This window comes from Sipha flava, unplaced genomic scaffold (genome assembly GCF_003268045.1).
Source record: "Sipha flava isolate LNK unplaced genomic scaffold, YSA_version1 203_pilon_pilon, whole genome shotgun sequence".
NCBI lineage: Eukaryota > Metazoa > Arthropoda > Insecta > Hemiptera > Aphididae > Sipha > Sipha flava.
This window is the reverse complement of record NW_020272799.1, coordinates 1,057,415-1,077,760: the sequence shown is the minus strand read 5'-3', so window position 1 is coordinate 1,077,760 and position 20,346 is coordinate 1,057,415. Positions and strand designations below refer to the sequence as shown.

The 20,346-nt window shown below is 32.4% G+C and overlaps 1 protein-coding gene and 1 long non-coding RNA gene across 2 annotated transcripts in view; one reads left to right on the top strand and one right to left on the bottom strand.

The window, feature by feature from the left end:
* Positions 1–20,346, bottom strand: part of LOC112682398 (voltage-dependent T-type calcium channel subunit alpha-1H-like) — a gene marked incomplete in the record, with an annotated part of 329,779 nt that overhangs the window by 54,881 nt on the left and 254,552 nt on the right. The window contains 4 exon segments of the mRNA XM_025552987.1: positions 4,212–4,445; positions 7,604–7,960; positions 9,366–9,463; positions 13,822–13,979. Of these exon segments, the coding sequence (XP_025408772.1) occupies positions 4,212–4,445; positions 7,604–7,960; positions 9,366–9,463; positions 13,822–13,979 (847 nt within the window).
* LOC112682400 lies at positions 17,651–20,304 on the top strand. Its single transcript, XR_003148509.1, has 3 exons — positions 17,651–17,872; positions 19,394–19,624; positions 19,710–20,304. It is a non-coding gene; the product is annotated as an uncharacterized LOC112682400 (long non-coding RNA).

The following is a 20,346-nucleotide window of genomic DNA, read 5'->3' as shown; positions in this document are numbered from 1 at the left end:
GCGGGAGGGACTGGAATAACGTTATTCCAGCCCCTCCCACCAGTAAAAATACACGTTTTACAAAAATTTATTTTGCGAATAATTAGTACGTAATTTGTATGGATTTTTACGATCATTTTACCACTTTTATGAATTAGCAAAGTGATATATTAACAAAATAAAATATATTTTCAGAAGAATTCTGTATGTTTAAAATCTTACATCATAATATTCATAATTGTATTACTATTATTTATACAAAGGCATATTGCAATCATACTATTTTTATTTTAAACTTATATTTGTTAGATAACAATGGCGCGGGATAAAAATAGTAATTATTTTTATTTTCTTAAGAAATATCCGATAATATGTATTTTACTCGTATTTATAATATACTTATATATTACATATACTATTATATAAATTAATTAGATGTTCGTTAGCAATATCCACCTGAGTATTATTTGCAGAAATCTGACAAATGTCTTGTATATACTCTTCTTGTAATCCTAAAGCTATTTTAACATTATGACGATCAGTATGCGCGAACAAATGTATTGCATTTTTGCTAACACGGCCAGTGCCGCAATAACCGGGTATTTTGCATGTGTCAAACACACGGGTCCATGGTCTTATAATAGGGCCCAATGGGACCAATAGGACCCAAAATATTTTAAAAATATGTAGAAAGCAAGAAAATTCGAAATTCAAAATAGTTTGGTTACAAATATGGTACGGTTTTCCTATAGAGTCCGGATGCGGTGGAGGGCATTCATTTTATTTACACACGGGTAGTGGCATAGAAAGACTCATTAGCGCCTTTGGCAAACTTAGAAAAAAAAACGCTTTTTAACTAATTGAAATATGATGTTACAATTTTTATTTATAATTAATTATTACAGTGTTTAAATTTTTAAAATTTGCTTTTCTCGCATTATGACTAGCGAATTAATCGATAATTTCTTCATATGAAGTTTTTTATTTAAATGATCTTGTTATGTATGTATTGTATATAATAATATTTTCATAATTTCATCATTAAATTCAAATGTAGTCTGTACAAATAGGCAAAATCTACGTATTTCAAAAAATATAATAGAAAAATTTCGATTTAATTGTAGGATACAAATACGACTTATGCACAATTTTGCGCCCCTTGCGTAGGCACAGTTTGTCATACCCTTGTTACGCCACTGCACACGGGCCTAAGTTAGTGTAATTGCGGCACTGAACACAGCCATTCAGATATATACTAATATCATTCCAAACATAATTTGATGCAACAAAAATTTCTTATACATCAAAGAAAGCAAAGTATTGATATACAGCTAAAAGCGTTTAATAGTATTTCGCACGCCGAAGAATATAATATATTCTTATATATATTTCTACTATGTTATAATACATATTATATACTCATAATATTAGCTCATATATTGCATATTACATATTTTATTATAAAAGGTCCCCATAACAACATACATAAATTGCAACTAGGTATTTGTCAGGTATATACTTAAGTTGCGGCCTGTGTTTCTGTCATGTATTCGTTAATTACATAATTAATAATTAATATAATATGACGTATACATTTTTTGTTTTATTATTATTGTTTCTTAATTTTAAATAAAAAAGTGTTAGTACAAACAGCAATATTTTAAATGGGTAGGAAAATATTGGTTGTAAATTGTTAATATAAATTTTAATATAAAAATACCCGGGATGCAATTTACACATGTACAAAAAATGTACGGGACGCAATTTAGTATATCCAAAATTACTCGGATCTCAATTTACATCAAAAAGGTACATTGGGATGCAACTTATAGTCACCCAGAAATATTACAAAAATCCGATTTTATCTCATAAAATATTAGTCGTACATTTTTATAGTTAAAAATACATAAAAATTGATTTAATATTTAAGGCATGAAAATTATGAAAATTGGATAAAAAAATTTTCTTAAGATTTTCTTTGTCATAAAAAAAATTATAACGGAAAGTTGTAAAAAGATTATATTAGCTTCAACAAATGAAATTTTTTCTTCCAGCCATTTTTAATAATAATGTTAATAAATTATTAACATATTTAATAAAATTATATTTCTATTACAAAATGATGTCTCAAAAAAGAAATCAAAATTAAATTGTTGTACAAATACTGCACTCTAATTCACAGTTCATATGGTAAACACAACACTGAAGAGCTAAATGACTAAAATGAACTGTTATTAATTTATATCATATACAAGTATATTATAAATATGAGTAAAATACATACTATTGGATATTTTTAAATAAAATAAAAATTACTATTTATATCCCATGCCATTGTTATCTAACTTATAGATGTTTAAAATAGAAATAGGTAGTATGTTTGCAGTATGCCTTAATATAAATAAAACAATGATGTTGGAATTTCCAATAATTATTGAATTAATCATATTTTCAAATAAAAATTGTGAGAAATATTCATCGGTAATTGAACGTCCTAAAGCTACATTACATATGAAACTACCAAAGGTCAAATCCAAGAATTGCAGCAATTTATTAATAAACGTCTTTCCGTGGAGAAACTTGCATGTTTGCACAATAAAAACGCTTTATCAAACTGCAGTGGATTTCAGAATATTGAATCGAACATTTCGCCAGTACTTATTTTCATTGAAATTCTGTTTTGGAAAGGTATGATTATCTTTTTAATAACTTAAGTACTTATCGTAGGTCAACATTTTGAATATACCTAATATTTTTCAGGTGAAAACGTTGAACACAGCAATGATACAGGATATACATTAGATTTAAAACTATGTGATAATCCAAAAGGCATATCTCTTAATAAAAAGTCGTATGAATTTCGTGGAGTAACACATTTTCACAGAGGGAATAATAATTTAAGAAATTCTGTAGGCCATTACACAACTTACGTGAAAAGATGTAATGAACATTGGGAGTTATTTGATGACCTAAAAACACAACCAATACCTGTCAAAAAAATTACTCAAGTTTTATACGAAATAATAATGTATCTTATACTTGTCAGTAGAATTTTAATTTTTAAGTTAAATTTTTGTATGTAAATTTAATACAAATAATTACAAAAAATTTAAAAATAGAAATATGTAGTGAAAAAGGTGATTTATTTAAGTGATTTATTTAAGGTTCATATTTTTCAAAAGAGAAAACAAAATGAAACATTTACAAAAACACTGTCCCACTTCAAAGTTCCAAAAGTAAACATAATACTGAAGAACACAATGATTGAAATAAACTGTTATTAGTTTATATAATAGTATATGTAATATACAAGTATATTATAAATACGAGTAAAATACATATTATCGGATATTTCTTAAGAAAATAAAAATAATTACTATTTTTATCCCGCGCCATTGTTATCTAACAAATATAAGTTAAAAATAGAAGTAGTGTGATTGCAATATGCCTTTGTATAAATAATAGTAATACAATTATGAATATAATGATGGAAGACATTTTAAACATACAGAATTCTTCTGAAAATATTTTTTATTTTGTTAATATATCACTTTGCTAATTCATAAAAGTGGTAAAATGATCGTAAAAATCCATACAAATTACGTACTAATTATTCGCAAAATAAATTTTTGTAAAACGTGTATTTTTACTGGTGGGAGGGGCTGGAATAACGTTATTCCAGTCCCTCCCGCGAAAAACTAATTTTTCTCGGTGAACGAGCTCCGTACAAATTCTGAAAATGGTCGTACAAATTCATATAAATTACGTACTGATTATAAGCATTAAAAAAATTACACATTTCTGGATGGGGGGGAGGCAGGGTAATGGACGTATATGTTCTCATGTCATTTAAAATTATAATTCTGAAACTCTAATCGAAATAAATATGAAGGTTTCATCTCACGCTTTTGATTCGTGGCTATACAATCTGTCTCGGTCAACTGGTTGTTTTTAAACTTTAAGATTTTTCTTTGCCAACAAATTTTATTCAAAATCGGTTGATAAGACCAACGTAGTTCTTTTTATGATTTTTGATGTACAGTTTTACTCGGATATTTTAAAATTGTGCTTTTTATAACGTTCGTGTTGATTTTCAATGCTGCCTCCTCCTCCCCCCCCCAGGTGAAAAGCTGCAGGAAAAATATACCCAGTGCGGATAAAAATATTTTTCCGATCCCTGGTCTAAACATATCTCAACACTGTCCGTAACGGTTTTGACGTTGGCGGCTTACCAGCGCGTGACGTTTCGTCCTGCCGGTATTGTTGTTGTTTATGTTGGCCGTGTTGCGGTTGACGTTCTGTACGATAGTCGCAACGGACGCTCCTCCACCAGTCTTGCTGAGCGCCTTCAGCAACGATGTCAGGGCCGATTGACCGGTGGGCAGGGCCGCGGACAAGGCGCCGCTAAGGGCCAACAGTTCCTGGCATGTGATTTCCTGGTCGACCGGAACCGAGGTCGCATTATTCTGCACACATAAATATCAATGCATTATCATTTAAAGTCGTTATTATTGTAACTATTAGTAAGCACGTATCCGGCCAATACGTCATAAACACTTGCCGGATACGTGTGTGTTGTGCGACGGATTATCAGTCACACGGTTATGACTGCGAACTCGGTATTTGGGTACAATAATGCTGTGCTGCGTTGGAAACGATTGATGAGTAGACGACGGTTAAACCCGAGTAACTCCGTGTATGTATTTCGTCAAAACCACGCGGTTGTCACACGGTCATTGTAAAAACGATAATGTTATAAGTACGCGTGAACCGTCTTTACCGCCGTCGGTTCGCATCGAATATCACCGTGTAATGAACACTTGCTTGCGTCTGCGGGTTAAATGTTTATGTTAAACGATATTGCATGCAATACGTGTAAATAGTTATCATTATTTAAACCATTGTAATATAAAACTATTGTTAAGTTATAATTTAAAACACGATGGACAAATGCGTACGCATGTATACTCGCGAACACGCATGCACTATATGTAACGCATAAAAAACATGCATGCTGTTGGTTGGCCAGCGTATAATGTTCATGCAAAACTCCACACTTAACTAGTTTAGACTAACTACTTTTGGACGAGTTCAAGTCGTTCCATACGGATGACTTAAATTTACGTCTACCATGTCAGATCGAGATGAGTCTCCCGTGTGATACACTACATAACTAAAAGGCCATTATGGAATCAATACTTCATTTATGCTAACATGGGAGAATTGCTCAATCTTAGGCTCACGGTGATGAGAGTAACGTATTAAGGTTTATATATTTTTGCGATAGTTTTTTTCAGATTAGAATACAGAGTGTAAATTATGTCACTGTACGATTTTCGTGTATGAAGGTATAATGTAAATTAACTTTGATACAATATTTAATTTCAACGATATCGATTAAAAAAAAAAGAAAAAAGTACCGTATAAGAATGGTTTCGTTTTAAGTTAAAATGTCGGTTAACCTTTACATAGAACTGTTATTATATACGTGTATACATTTAAGATATGTGTATATTAAAAAGAAACTTATCATATATTATTTCCATAATATTTTAATATTTCAAAGTCGAACAACGTTCAACGTATAATACTGTAATGACTTCCGAAATTTCCCCGGAGAACAGAAAATTGATACATTTTTTATTCAACAGCCATTCAGCGAATCGTTTATTAATAATTTGTTCGGAAACTGACGTTAGTTAGGAAAGAACACGAGAAAACTCTATAGCTGATTATGTATGGCCAGTGGTGTAAAAATACCGTATTTTATTTTTTAATTGTATAATACGTGTATTATACATGTAATATACGTGTATAATACAGTATTTTACTAAAATGTTATGGTGTTTACATAATTGTTAAATATATAACTGCCGGAGTGTAATAATAATACAAAATCAATAATATTAGACATTATTAGGTAGACCCATAGTAAAAAGAAACAGAAACTAACGTTTAGGAACTTAAATTAATCGTAATTTGTAGCCTGTAGGTAATTAAATAGAATTAATAGAATTTAGTATAATATTATATTGCGGTCTACTGCCTACGATTATGACTTATGACTTATCACTTATCGTACGTATCACTACGATTTACAAATATTTCGACTAGAATCATGGAACTTAAGTTAATAGGTCTATCGTCTATAGCTAGAATAGTTATTTATAATGGACAATGATGCTTATTCATTATAATCTCTTTTCTACGATTCCATATTCGATGCCAACCGGCAATCATCTACCAATAACCATGTTACTTGTGTGGCTGTGCTCCTTCGTTTTATTACTGTTATCACTTATCACTGTTATCTATCATTTATCAATTATCACTGATTTTTTTTTTGTATACCACTTGTATTTTATTTTTTAATAAATAACGTTAATACGCCTGTATAATACAATATTATATAATTTAAATCGCTGTGTATGGCAATGGTTTGATATCACCGCGTTCGGATAGCGCATTAGAATGTTACGCAATGGAAAACGTGAAATCGTAATGCATCGAAAACAAATAAATACGGGAAACGAATCGCCTGCATACACGTGATATAAACCATAAAAATGCATATCCTCAGGGGTAGGATGCTCGAATAGTCGTGGTATACCGTTTGTTCTCCAATCACAAAGCTCTGTTGAAAAACATTTTTTTCTCACTGCGTGCTCATCCAATTGATCATCGAAGGACATAATGATTGCACGTCGTACACAATTAAACTTGCACGCTAACCGAATCGGTAAAAAACTTTACATCGCATTTAGCATTCGAACGCATTTCGTCGTGTTCGCCGGGAGAACGATTAAAGGTTTTCGATCGTGAAAAATAACGTGACCAGCGAAACACGGCGATGGTCCGAGCGATGTCTTGAAATCGATTTTCTTGCTAACTACAATAAGATTTCGAAACATCCAAAACCGTGTACGTCCGGTGCAGAGCACATTTATATGTATACGTCGCGCTCGAATCGCCGTCGCATTAAAAACGAACGTTTACCGCCAAACGTAGCTCTGACGAAGCGTATATGGGGGACGTATCGTAAGCAGAGCCGTATTAAATGGTGGTGAAGGGGGAATTTGCCCCGGGGCCGAAAATTGTTGAGGATCAACATAAAATAAAATAATATAAATGACTATAAATTTTCTTGTAGGAATTTATAACTATAGTATATATTATTTCGTTCATAAGTACCAAGAAAAAACCGCAGTCTACCGCTGCATGTCACAAGGCGATAAGGATTAAGAACTTGTGCTGTAATCGTGTAAACTATTTTCGTTATTCCTGTACGTTTTTTTTCCCTCGAAAATAGTCAGGTACAAATATACTGTTTCATTTAATATCGGTGATCGGCACATCGCACCGTTAGGTGTGTAAACATCTTTTCAATTTTATTTTTCGACGGTTAAAATATTATTTTTCTTAAGGGCAGCATATTTTAATTTGCCCGGGGGCGGTAACATTATCGCAGCACTGATTATAAGACGACTGTTAAATCGCTCGTGCGCGACAATCGGTTCCCGTTCGGCATCACCCCCTGTTGAGGTGCAAACGCACCACCCCCGTGGAGAGGTGCACAGGTCGAGAAGGTGGAGGGCACGTGTGCGTTGCAAACTTCTGCAATTACCGGTACGAGGGCGGGACCGGTCGACGCGCACAGGTTGACGACATTCGGCGTGGTCCCTTCGGCCGTCTGCGTCGTCTTCTCGGCCGAGCGAACGTAACACGTGGTCGTTGTGGCCATGCCTGCACCGCCGGCCGCGGTGAACGTCGTGACGATGGCGGCGGCGGAGCAAGTGGTCGTAGCCGAAGAAGCGGCGGCGGCTGCGGCGGCGGCTGCGGCTGCGGCAGCAGCAGCGGTAGCGGTAGAAGTAGGACCACTCCTGGTAATTAGTTCGTCGCTGAAAGCCACAACGACGCTCCGTCTCCTCGACACGATGCCGCCGTTGCTGGACGTCGACCCGGGGCTTAGAAGGTTGCCGCTCTGGAAAAGGAGGAAAGAGGGAAAAAATTTATATGAAAACGAAAAATAAAAAATAAAATAACGAAGAAGAACAAGAAAAAGAAGAAGAAGAAGAAGAAGAAAAATCCACTGAGTTCGGGTCAAGTGCGTCGCTCTGATGCTGTTTGGGGAGGGTCACACGAAGTAGGTTAAACGTCGTCCTCGAGCTGTCGAGCCATTTTTTCGCCATTACCATACGCACGCGCGCGCGCAAACATTGACTGAAATCGGTCGGACGGTCGTCGAATATTTTATATGGCCATTCGCAGGACGGTACTCCGCGGGGTTCGAAGCGACGTTCGACGACACATTTTGAAAATCGATTCGCGCACGTCGGACGGGTAAACGATTTTACACGTTTCCCTGTGCTCAGGTGTAAGCCGACGGTCATTCGTTTACGCAACGAACACCGCGAGCGTTTTTTAAAAGCGTTCATTTCGAATATCGTCGTCACACTTCTAGGTTCCTGACGTATCCTCTAACCGGACATATCCTCCGAATGCCACTTCGAAGAGTTCGCGAAACTATTAAACGCACTGCGTGTTATGACGGCGACGCATGCCTAATCGCGCGGGACGGTCGTGCAACGCATAGGTTACAAAATCGGTTTTCAATTGTAACGCTGCACCGTCTACACTTTAAGTTCCTCTAACGTGGTAGAACGTTACTCGTTCACTCTTCATTTATTGTTATTACTGAGTTTAAGCCGATACTAGGTGCTGTGTTTCGCGCTAAAAGCTATCTAGATAACGTAGCGGTGTCGTTAAAACAGAAAGTCCATCGTAAAACAGTTAATATTATTTCACACACTTCCTTGCAGGCAAAACGATTGTTACTATGCAAAAAAAAAAAAAAAATAAAAAAATAGTGGTGATATACGCATGAGTAGTGCGTTTAGAGTGCATTTTACGAGTTAAGTGTCCTATGATCGTTTCCATTATTCAAACGTAATAGAATATACTATATACTACACTATAATAGATTACTCATGTATCTGTTTAAATATATAATAAACAAAATGGTTTTAAACATTTTTACAGAAGCGTTTTTATAAGGTCTAAGTTAATTACATGTTGCGTAATAAATGTAATGGCAAACTATTCGGTGTAAGTTTAACACCGATAAAAAAAATACGAAAAATTATTACATCAGTAATACGTAATTTAATTTAATACAACTATAAAATAAATAAGTATGTATATATATTTATAACTAAATTAGCTGCGCTTTATAACTAAATAAATTGATCAGAAAACTATCTAGATGATTATAATAAGAATAAAATGATAAATTGTATTTTTTAAAAGCAATTAAAAATAATGAATATTACTAGTTAATAGTATTAATAACGTCGATTAATAATTATTAGTTCATTAGTAATACTTACAGAATCGATTTGAGTATTATCCATGAACCGGAGCATGGGTTGAAATGACTCATCATCACCATTTCCATGTTTGTTGTCATTTGTTTCTATAAAATTAACTGTTTTTATGTTTCCATTAATATAATTTGGTAATTTTTGAAATTTGAAATTGATAAATACACTTTTAATTTCACATAAAGTAAATACACAACATTCTAATTTCCAGATTAAAACTCTTGTATTTACAGTAAAACTCGCTTAAGACGCTTTCCTGCATAAGATGCTATTTTCCGTCGGTCCCTAGTCATTTTCTATACTAGTCAATTTAAAAACCACCTATTAAAACGCTCGATATTTCCCTATCTCATTAAATAATACGCTCTTTTGTTTAGCAGATTATGATAAATTTTAGTAGGTTTGTGGAAATAAAAATAGAAATTTTACTTGTTTACTTGTTCTTATTGTTGTATCGTTTTTTTTATCGCTATACCTATTTTATCATTACCTATTATTATTATCCAATATCTACTCTTACAATTTCTGCTAGTCTGCAATACCTAATAGGAATTTGAAAAGTATTGTCCTCTTTAAACAATTTTGAAAAAATGTTGGGTTTTCTAAACAAAATAGAAAACTTTCTTGTTGAAATACATTGTCAGCATCGTAAACAAACAAAAATATATCAATTTTTTTAATAAACAATAATAAAATATTTAATAGTAATTTTTTAAATTAAATTCAGTAGCAAAAAATATATGTACACATGTATGTAATTACTAGAGTCCGGATTTATATGCATTTTTATGTTTGTACTAAGTGTATACACGCCTAAGGAGGTTTAAAATGTCCACGATTCATATTAGACTGAATTTAAACACCAAATTTTATATTGCATATTTTGCATATTTCGAAAGTTATTGAATATTTGTTAATAAGTGCATATAACATGCATATTTAATGGATTTTTAAGAAATTAACTATTTTAATCTACAGTAAATTTTGTAATTTGAATTTTTTTTAAGTTTTCTATTAGTTTTTTGAGAGTAGGTAACTTCAAATGATTTAAAATATTTATAAAATCTAAAATATTTATTTTTATTTTTTTATTTTTATTTGTATTCTCGTTTTTAAGTTTCCTAAAAGTTATAGATTGATTTAAATGATTTGAAATATAAAGCATTGAATATTATAATTCTTTTTTGTTTTTGATAAAACATTTAGAATTTTATTTGGTATAAAAGTGTGGTTTGTATGAAATAAAAAAAAAAAAAAATTTATAAAGTGTAACATAATGCATATAATTGCATATTTAGCCACTTTTTCTTTGTATATTTGCATCACATTTGAAACATTTTAAATTGCATGTAAATTTCTAGTAATTACATATACATACATAATTTATTAGTGTATTGACTGTAAAATTATATTCAATGATAAAAATTTAACTCCATAATATGGAGTTATATGATTGAAATATTATTTCAATCACTTCATTTTTTTTTCATTTCCGCATAAGACGCTTTTTCGCTTAAAACGCTCTAGAGAGCTGGTACCTTAAAGAGCATCTTAAGTGAGTTTTACTGTAAATCAATATTTGTTTGAAACAACTTTAATTAGACCGTTTTTCTCATTTATGTCGAGCGCATTTTTATCTACCTATTTAGTGTGTTTTATTTTTTTTTAGGTTCCGAATGAAGCTATAGCGTTCGGATTAAGAGTGCCCAAATTAGCGCATATCTACCAAGAAGCCGATAATGGTCGGATACCCGTCGATATCTAGACGCTCTATGATTAGTTGCCAGTGTTCGACAGCCGTTGTTTATCAAATCGGTGATTGCCGCCTTGTATATAGATTATTATCAAAAAAAAAACCTTGTTATTCAAAATAGAACTATAACGTGGCATTACGAAAATAGTGTGGTAATACTACGTATAACAGAGTAGTAACGCGTCGGCATACAACAACGTTCCTGGTAGAAGAGACACGTGCGCAGTAAAAACCAGTTTTCGTCCAAGTGACTGTGTGTATTTTTATACTGAAAAGGCTATAGAATTGGTTTTAAAATGGTATGTTTTTTCTTCTGGGTTATACTTTTCTTATAGAAGTGGTTTAACAGTAGCGAGTTCTAGTCGATTGATTGAGATATAAACGAATAAAATGCTACTTAAAAAAGAAGATTCTTTATTTAATTTTTGGTTTTTTTTTTAAAGCTTTGAAAATACGGTGAAATATATTTGGCAGACAGTCGATTTAATCAGTTAGCGACGGTTTTAAACTAACTAAAGTATACGCTTTAAATTGCAATGTATCTATCAATTCTATTAAAAACTTATATTTGAACAGACAATTTTTTTTTTTTAAACGTGAAATTGAATTTCTGTTTTTATAAAATGTAGAAATAAACCGTTTATGTGCTAAAAAATCTACAGTAAAAAATATATTCATCCTTTAATTTTAGTGAAATATTCTCTTTGAGTTTCTAATTTATATTTTTAGGTTTTCATTTAAAAATTACAAGTGCATAGCGATTTCAGAGAAGAAGAAAAGGGTCAGACAAATTAAAAGCATAACAAATATATACAGTATAATCATAATATTTTACAAAGCTTCGGAAAAAAAGACAAAAGAACAAAATTCAAATTATAAATTTTTCCTGAGATAAAGTAAAGTATACCTAAAAAATATCCTTTTTAATGCAGAGATTATTTTTAACAATTAACAAAACGTAATAATTTAAGAATAACTGAGAAACAAATGACTGTATTTATAATAAAAGAAACAGCAATTTATTATATTATTGAATGAACAGTATTTGTTGGTAATAATAATTTATTTTAATATTATTATATTTTTTTTGATTTCAAACGAAAAAACTAAGACAATATTTATGTAATAGTTTGTTTTGATTTTTGAGTCGAAGTTCATAATCAAAACTGTGATTCTTATCGTAACTAAGTTTTTTTCCAACATCATATTATAATCTCTACTAATATGTCTAAAATACCGTTATTGTAATGATATATGATAATAATATATGAATAATGACAATGATATGTGATAATAACGGTAATGTTGTTGTAAACAACTGAAAACATTCGATTTAAATTTTAATTGATTTATACCGGCGTTGCGAAGTAAACGGCTTCTAGATTGTAAATATTTGATTACATTTATATGAAAATGTAGAAAAATCCATTTCATTTGGTATTATTTTAGGTAAATACGGTAGCGACCGTCTACGACGTGTATTTATCGTATTTTATTTATTTTTTTTGAAATTCAATTATTTTCAAAGCACTTTCGCCTTTCCCTCAAGGCGGTGGTGTATATTTTCTGTGCTGTTACTGATCGGAATTTAAAAAAAAAAAAACTCTATTGGAAAATACTTTGTTGCCAACGAAAAATTGCAGTTAAACAAAAGTTTATAAAAACCCCAATAACTTTTTTATTTTTTTTTTTCAAAGTATATTTGTATTCGAAAAATATTGATCTATTATACTACTCGTCCAATAGAGTAGATGCCATTGTAAAAAAATATTATGTTGTGAAAAAAATGTTCGAACGTTCACTTACATTGCTGTTGCTTTCAAGTAAAACGATAGTTTATATTTTTTAATCACAAAATACTATTATCGAAATAAAACGATCCAAAAATTATTCAAATATACATATAAGATGAAACGATTCAGGTGAGGAGTGACATTTTTCCTCGAGTCCTGGAGTCAAAAACGTATTAATACAACGACCTTCATTTTAGTTACGCCATTATCGTTATTATATCACATCGTTATATTCTTGCTATAATTAAGGCTGAAATTTTGATGCACTTTTCATTATTCTTCAAAGCTTTCTGTGGGAAATTGTATGAACTTGAATTTGTTTCATGAACTATTAAATTAGAATACGAAAATAAATATTGAATTTTAAATTATTTTTGAGAATCTATGATTTAAATATAATTTTTTCAGAGTACTTTTAACATTTTTAGTTCTAAAAAAAATTTAAATTTTAAATATTATTATTTCAATAATAATTATTTAGGTAATAGTTTAGACAATAATTATTTCAGATTTTTGTACTCCTGCGTGATTTTTATGCAAATATATGTAGTTACAAGACAATAAAGCTAAAGTACATTACGGTGAAGTAACGCAATATTAAGGTTTATACCAAGTCAAACTTTTTTACACTTACAATTTTATAAAATATAATTTATTCCGAATTATTAGAATTATTAAAAAATGAAATATTTTAGTGCATGTTAAGAATTTTTATAAAATAAAAGCATATTTTAAAGGCATTTTTAAGACTTTTATAGGATATTAAATACTCTATTTTACCTAAAATGATTACTACCAACTGTCGTCGCCATCGTCATCGTCAACATCTCTTACTATTGTTGATAAAATTTGCATACATCTGGATAAGACTACGATGACGACGACGACTTGGTTTTATTTTCCGTTAGTTCTTTACCGTTTTTGTCGTTGTTGGTGTTGAGTGATAGAAGTGCGACGGTGGTGGCGCTTCGTTGCTGTGCTTTCTCCTCTCGTTCCGTTTGACGCCGCAGCATCCACACTCGATATTTTTTGATCAGTTTCCGTTTGCCTCGCCTCCACAGATGAGCGACGTACCTGTCACGTGCACACAAAAAGTGACATTTTTAGATCATTAATAATCGCATACGTTCGGGACAGGACGGAGGTATGTTGGTGGCAACCGGTGTAGGGTGAAGGAGTGATATTTAGACGCGCAATGGAAGGATCGGTGCGTGAGGAACGGAAGGATTGGTGGACGAGGAATGGTGAAGAAGAATCATCTGAGTCTAATCGGTGAATGACGGTGGCGACGGTGATGGTCGGTAGGGTTGAAATGGAAATTAATGAATTGCTCTCGCAACTGGTGTAACTTTCTCTCTTTCTCTCTCTGTTCCATATACCTATTTTCCGTCGACCCACGGAGAATACCGGTATAATATTCACTCCGCGCTTACCACAGACGAGCTCGGTTCGTTCATAATAATAATAATGATAATAGCGAATACAGCCAAGATGAAAGACAATTGTGACGCACGTGATAGTTGTACAATGCGTGCAATTATTACCTGGTTGGTTTCTCCGTTTGATACGCGAAAATCGATAGTTTTTTGTCTGTTCGTTTTCAGATAAATGGTGATTTTCGATTTTTCTTTCCAAAAATCACTCTCGTTATTTTCCTATTGCCGAGGACGTGATAATTACTAAATGTTACCCCTGCACGGTACGTGTACGATGGTTAGCACTGTGATTTTATAATATTTCTTTTTTTCTTTTTAACAAAACCACGTAATACATTAGAACCACTGCTAAAGCGTCATTATACTGTGCAAAATTAAACAATAGATCCATTTAAGTCGAATTCGGCGACCAAAAACCATTTAATTGTGCGCATCACGTGTACAGTGATTTTTTGGTAAGCATTTCGGCCACCACACCCACGAATAGGGAAAAATAGACGTAGCCGTTTGGACGTGGCACAGTGGAGCAATTGATACCGAAGCTGGCAAAAATAGCATTTATCAAATTTTACTTATCTTATCGAATTATTATATATATATCAATAAAAGAGTTCACACTACATTGTTTACTGGTTTTGTGCACGTGTTGTGGTTTAAATTGATTTAGTTACAGCAGTAGTAGTATAAGTCCACCGTGTGTTACAGTATAAAATCTAACAGAATAATATTATTTTAGTTTTTAGTTTTTTTCAATAACTAATATTATTTATTTATTGAATTCAATTTATTATGGAACCACTAGCTACAGGTTAGTTACGTAACGTTTAATACATACGTTTTACCGAGTTATACATATAATATTTACATAAATAATTAATTATAATAATAAAAATATATTTGTATTACAAAAATGATATATATTTTACGTTCACTTCCAAGGATTTCCAAGCTTTAAAAATTACAAAATATAATACTTAATAGAGTATTATATCATCTTGTTAAAAAAAATGTTGCCCATATTTGCTCCATTTCGTGTAAATAGATTCTGACTGTGACGACCTATACAAATTTCACTTGAAAAAATTGCTCTATTTTTTTTTTTATTTTTTTTTTGGAGGGAGGGTGGGTCTAGTGTAACTAATTATTTAAAGGGTCTTTAAGAAATGTACTGTATTCCCATAAAAGAGGAATATATAAAGTGTTTAAAAAGTTTGATAACAGTTATTAGATTTGGGACTGATATCTAACGTTTATTGCTCTATTTTTTTCAATTGAAATTGGTATAGGTCGTCACAGTCAGAATCTATTTACACGAAATGGAGCAAATATGGGCAACATTTTTTTTAACAAGATGATATAATACTCTATTAAGTATTATATTTTGTAATTTTTAAAGCTTGGAAATCCTTGGAAGTGAACGTAAAATATATATCATTTTTGTGATACAAATATATTTTTATTATTATAATTAATTATTTATGTAAATATTATATGTATAACTCGGTAAAACGTATGTATTAAACGTTACGTAACTAACCTGTAGCTAGTGGTTCCATAATAAATTGAATTCAATAAATAAATAATATTAGTTATTGAAAAAAACTAAAAACTAAAATAATATTATTCTGTTAGATTTTATACTGTAACACACGGTGGACTTATACTACTACTGCTGTAACTAAATCAATTTAAACCACAACACGTGCACAAAACCAGTAAACAATGTAGTGTGAACTCTTTTATTGATAGATATAATAATTCGATAAGATAAGTAAAATTTGATAAATGCTATTTTTGCCAGCTTTCGATGTCAATTGCCCCACTGTAGATGGGGAAAAATGTACAACAACAAAAAAAAAAAAAATATATATATATTTATAAGTTATAAAACCATTGATATTTTATGTTCATAATATAACTTATGGTATCGTATCATAATATCAAACCTTATCGAATTTTATCGTTTTGGCAATAGGTACCTTTTATATCAATATATATAACTTATTGGTTTTACAACTTGTAATAATTATCACACTTTATCGAAACATGGTGATACACTTGACACAACAATACACATCTATAACCGTGTTAGTCATGAACAAATTGCATTCAAGTGTATATGTAAGATGTCAATAATTAATTCACATCACGATGGTGAAGTATTTTGAATGAATATTTTTGACATTAAAATTTACATATTATAATAAATATAAATAACTTATTTATTTTATTTACTGATTTATATATATATTATTTTTTTTATGTCCATTTGTCCCCAGATCCAAACGGCTACGTTCATTTGTCCTAAATTGCCGTACCCACGTTTAGAGCACCGCGCACGCCAAAAACAACTGAATACCTACACAATACCGAACGCGGTTGCAACCGCATGTACATCGACGATACATTATTATCGTAAAGCATTACGACTCCGTTATAATAGGCGAACGTTCGTAACGGGTACGCGCGTTCCACGGATACCCACCCATTATTACATCATCTATTTACGGGTACTTCGGAACAACAACTTTGATCGTTACGAAAATAAAGTGTTGCACCGTCTGAATAATTAGTTATCGCGTACTTAATGACTCGTGTGCGTTCAAATATTGATCGAATGACGTGAATTAAAACGATTTCGGATTAAAGTGACGAACGAAAGTGTGCTCTAATAAAGCATATCATTTGCTCGAATCCAACGGTAGTTTTCTGTTTTATTCACCATACGTTTTTTACGTCAAGGAAATATTTAAAAAAAATAAAATTAAATTAAAAACCACATCAATCAATCACTATAACGATAAATATATTTGACGTTGTGATGTTCTTTGAATAGAACGATATCAATTTCGTAGAACTTGCGTAATAAACTATACGTATCTACTAGTGGTCTACACGGTCCGTTATATAAAGGACCAGTTCGGATTTCAAATTTTATCATGGGACCGAAGTCGGACCGAAACACACTTAAACCGAATCGACAGAATAACTTCATATTATTTTAAGACCGTTTATGGACTAGTTCGTAAGGTTCAGTCTGTATTAGCCCAGACCGTACCATATGATGCGTTTAGTATTATACTGAACCGGATTATCCGACTTTATAAATAAATATATACCTACATTTGTAGGTTTTTTTTCGTTTTATTTGTTTGCATAACAATACTTGTACACAATATCCGTATTTAAATTTTAAGCACCATGATTGGGACCGGACTGATTTTTATTTTTATTATTTTTTTTTATTTATTTTTTTTTAAACCTAGCTGGACTGAAAATAATGTTTTTGATCTGAGAACTGAACTGAAATATTCCTAAAAATTATTGAACCAGACCAAACCGATTATTCAATAGTTTTTGTATGTTAGAACCGTACTAGATCGGACCGGACCAAGCAGAGCACTAGTATCTACGTGTCTTGCAGGTGGACGGCGAGAAGACGAATCTATGTTAAACATTTGGACGCTTGTGAAATGAATTTCTCTGCTGCATTGAAGCTTTTTTGATATTTTTATCAATGCCGACTTTAATGTAAGTTTTGATTGACGAGCAATATAAATATTACCTAGAAATCGGTTTATTATACATTTTGGTATTTATTAAATTAACACACGTATAATAGATCACCTATTCAATGTTATCTATTATATGCATCGGTTTGCATAATATGTCGATTTCGATAGATTCGATTAGCGGATTTATGTTCAAACACGACCGGGAAAACTAGTATCAATTCAACTACCGTACAAATTAACCATTCCAGCGTTAGTTGACCGCCACTTCGGAAATACAATGTTTTAGTTTGGTTCGTTTGAACTTCAACGTAACAACTCATTATTAATGATGACACTGCGAAACACAATGCTATCCGGGTAGTAATCATGTTTACCCCAAGTAATTGACATTATTCAGGATACCAATCAAACTCTTTAGAATTAATGTATAAGCTATTAAAATATACATATACGAGTAGTTGTATTCATTTCAATAACATACACATAATTTTCCTAATAAGATGTAATAAGACGATAAAACATTTGCGCTCTTAGATAAGTGGCGAAGGTTCAACGTATCAGAGAACCTAGCATGTAACAAGACAGCTGTCAATGCTAAGTCTAAATAGGTTTTAGGTATGTTATATGTATTAAAATGCAGGGCAATTAATCTCATCAAGTTTCAAACAGCTTAAAATTAGAAATCTTCCAAATTCGAAAAACCGCAGTCGTTCTCAGTCTTGTTCTTGCCAATCTCTTGACGAAAATTTGTATTGGGGTAATCAATCTTGTACGAAAAAGGGACCAAGAAACGTACTCTTTGGTGTCAACATTTTGAAATGGATATCCAAGCGTTGGAAAACCAATAAATGTGTCTATCCCGATATTTTGATCAAAACGAAACCGACATCGAACGCGATTCCTCATATGTTATACTATATATACATATAAATGTGATTTTTCAAGTGTGAAAAAATCTGCCCTATGCATCGAATGAAAGACAATGATCGTATGGTAGTGACAGATACAGATGGAATGCTGACCGGCACGTGTGTTGACGAAACCATATTAGGGTTAAAATATAATTGGAACGAGCAAAACAAATGTGCACCCTACAATAGACTAGTTTTTAAAATTCCCACCCTATTTTCGGTATCTTTAACGTCATACACGGATGTTTTACGTGAGCATGCGCCAAAGAGTAGTTAACGTAATTAACGTTATTGCATTTCACTCGTAGAGGATTTGTGGTCGTAACGCGTATATAATATTACTTGTATACAGTTTATCGGGCTCGTACGGGGCTTGACGTTTATTACAGCCGTAGGCGGATCACCGATCGCGTTGTCAATATAGCGACATGTACACATGGTACGGAAAACCGAATGTACCCCGTGCGTTTGATGTACGTGCGATAATGGTCCGTGGGCGAAATTAAAGGGGGCGCAATAGGGTTTTTAGCACCCCCGAGTTCGAATGTAGCACTCCTGTTTTTTTTTCTTCAGATATATATAAGCTACAGTAATTAGAGTTAAACAGCATTTAATTTTGTTTTCAGCAATTTTAGCATCCCCTATATTTGGGCTTTAATTGCGCCTGACGGACTGGGCGTCGCACCAAGCCGCGACGAATACGGGAAAACATTCCGCCTGGAGTGCCGCACCACGGCGTAAATCGTAAATGACCTCTCGGATACACGCCTCAGGTTTTCGGCCCAATAGCAATAGTAAGTCTTCGCGTAAGCCCTTTTCACGGTGAACCATCGCCAAAGTCGAAATCAGCATTCACGGTACGCGATACAGTTTGATTTCAAACGACATTTTTTTGTCGGCGATAACGCTTGTAATTGGTCTGAAATATTTGTTCTTTTCCAGACAGATTACTGAGAAATTCACGATTAGAAATTTATTTCATTATTAAAAATAATACAACGAATTGTACACCGAAACGAACAAAAGTCATCCGTATACGATTACATAATAGAGCCCTTAAACCGCTCAACTAGATTTGGCGATACGGTTCCTGTGGGAGGCCCAAGCAAGTCCGAATGTCCCCGATGCCATCCTGCCGAAAGTCCATCACTGGAGATCATCTCCGGTGAAATCAACAGAGACGGCGGAAGGATGACTGTGATAGATTTGTCGTTCAATCGTCATCTCTCAAGATATCGATCAGAATTCTCTCGAGCCTACACATCGTGTGCACCGCGACGGTATAGTCGTTTAACAAGAGACCGCAACGGCACAACGATCGGGATTACGATCGGGTACAGTACTGAAGAAGTGTGTTCGTAATTTATTTTTTATTTTATGGATCGAAAAAATATGTAGTCAAATTAATTGCAAACAAATATTGTTTTGTTATTTCTGTCGACGTCACGTCCTATACACGACTATTGTATCCATCCGGTATCCGGGGACGGCGTACTAGCGATAGCGCTGAATATATTATACATATCCAAGTCGACAATAATTGTTGTTATTATTACTTATATTATATATATATATATAT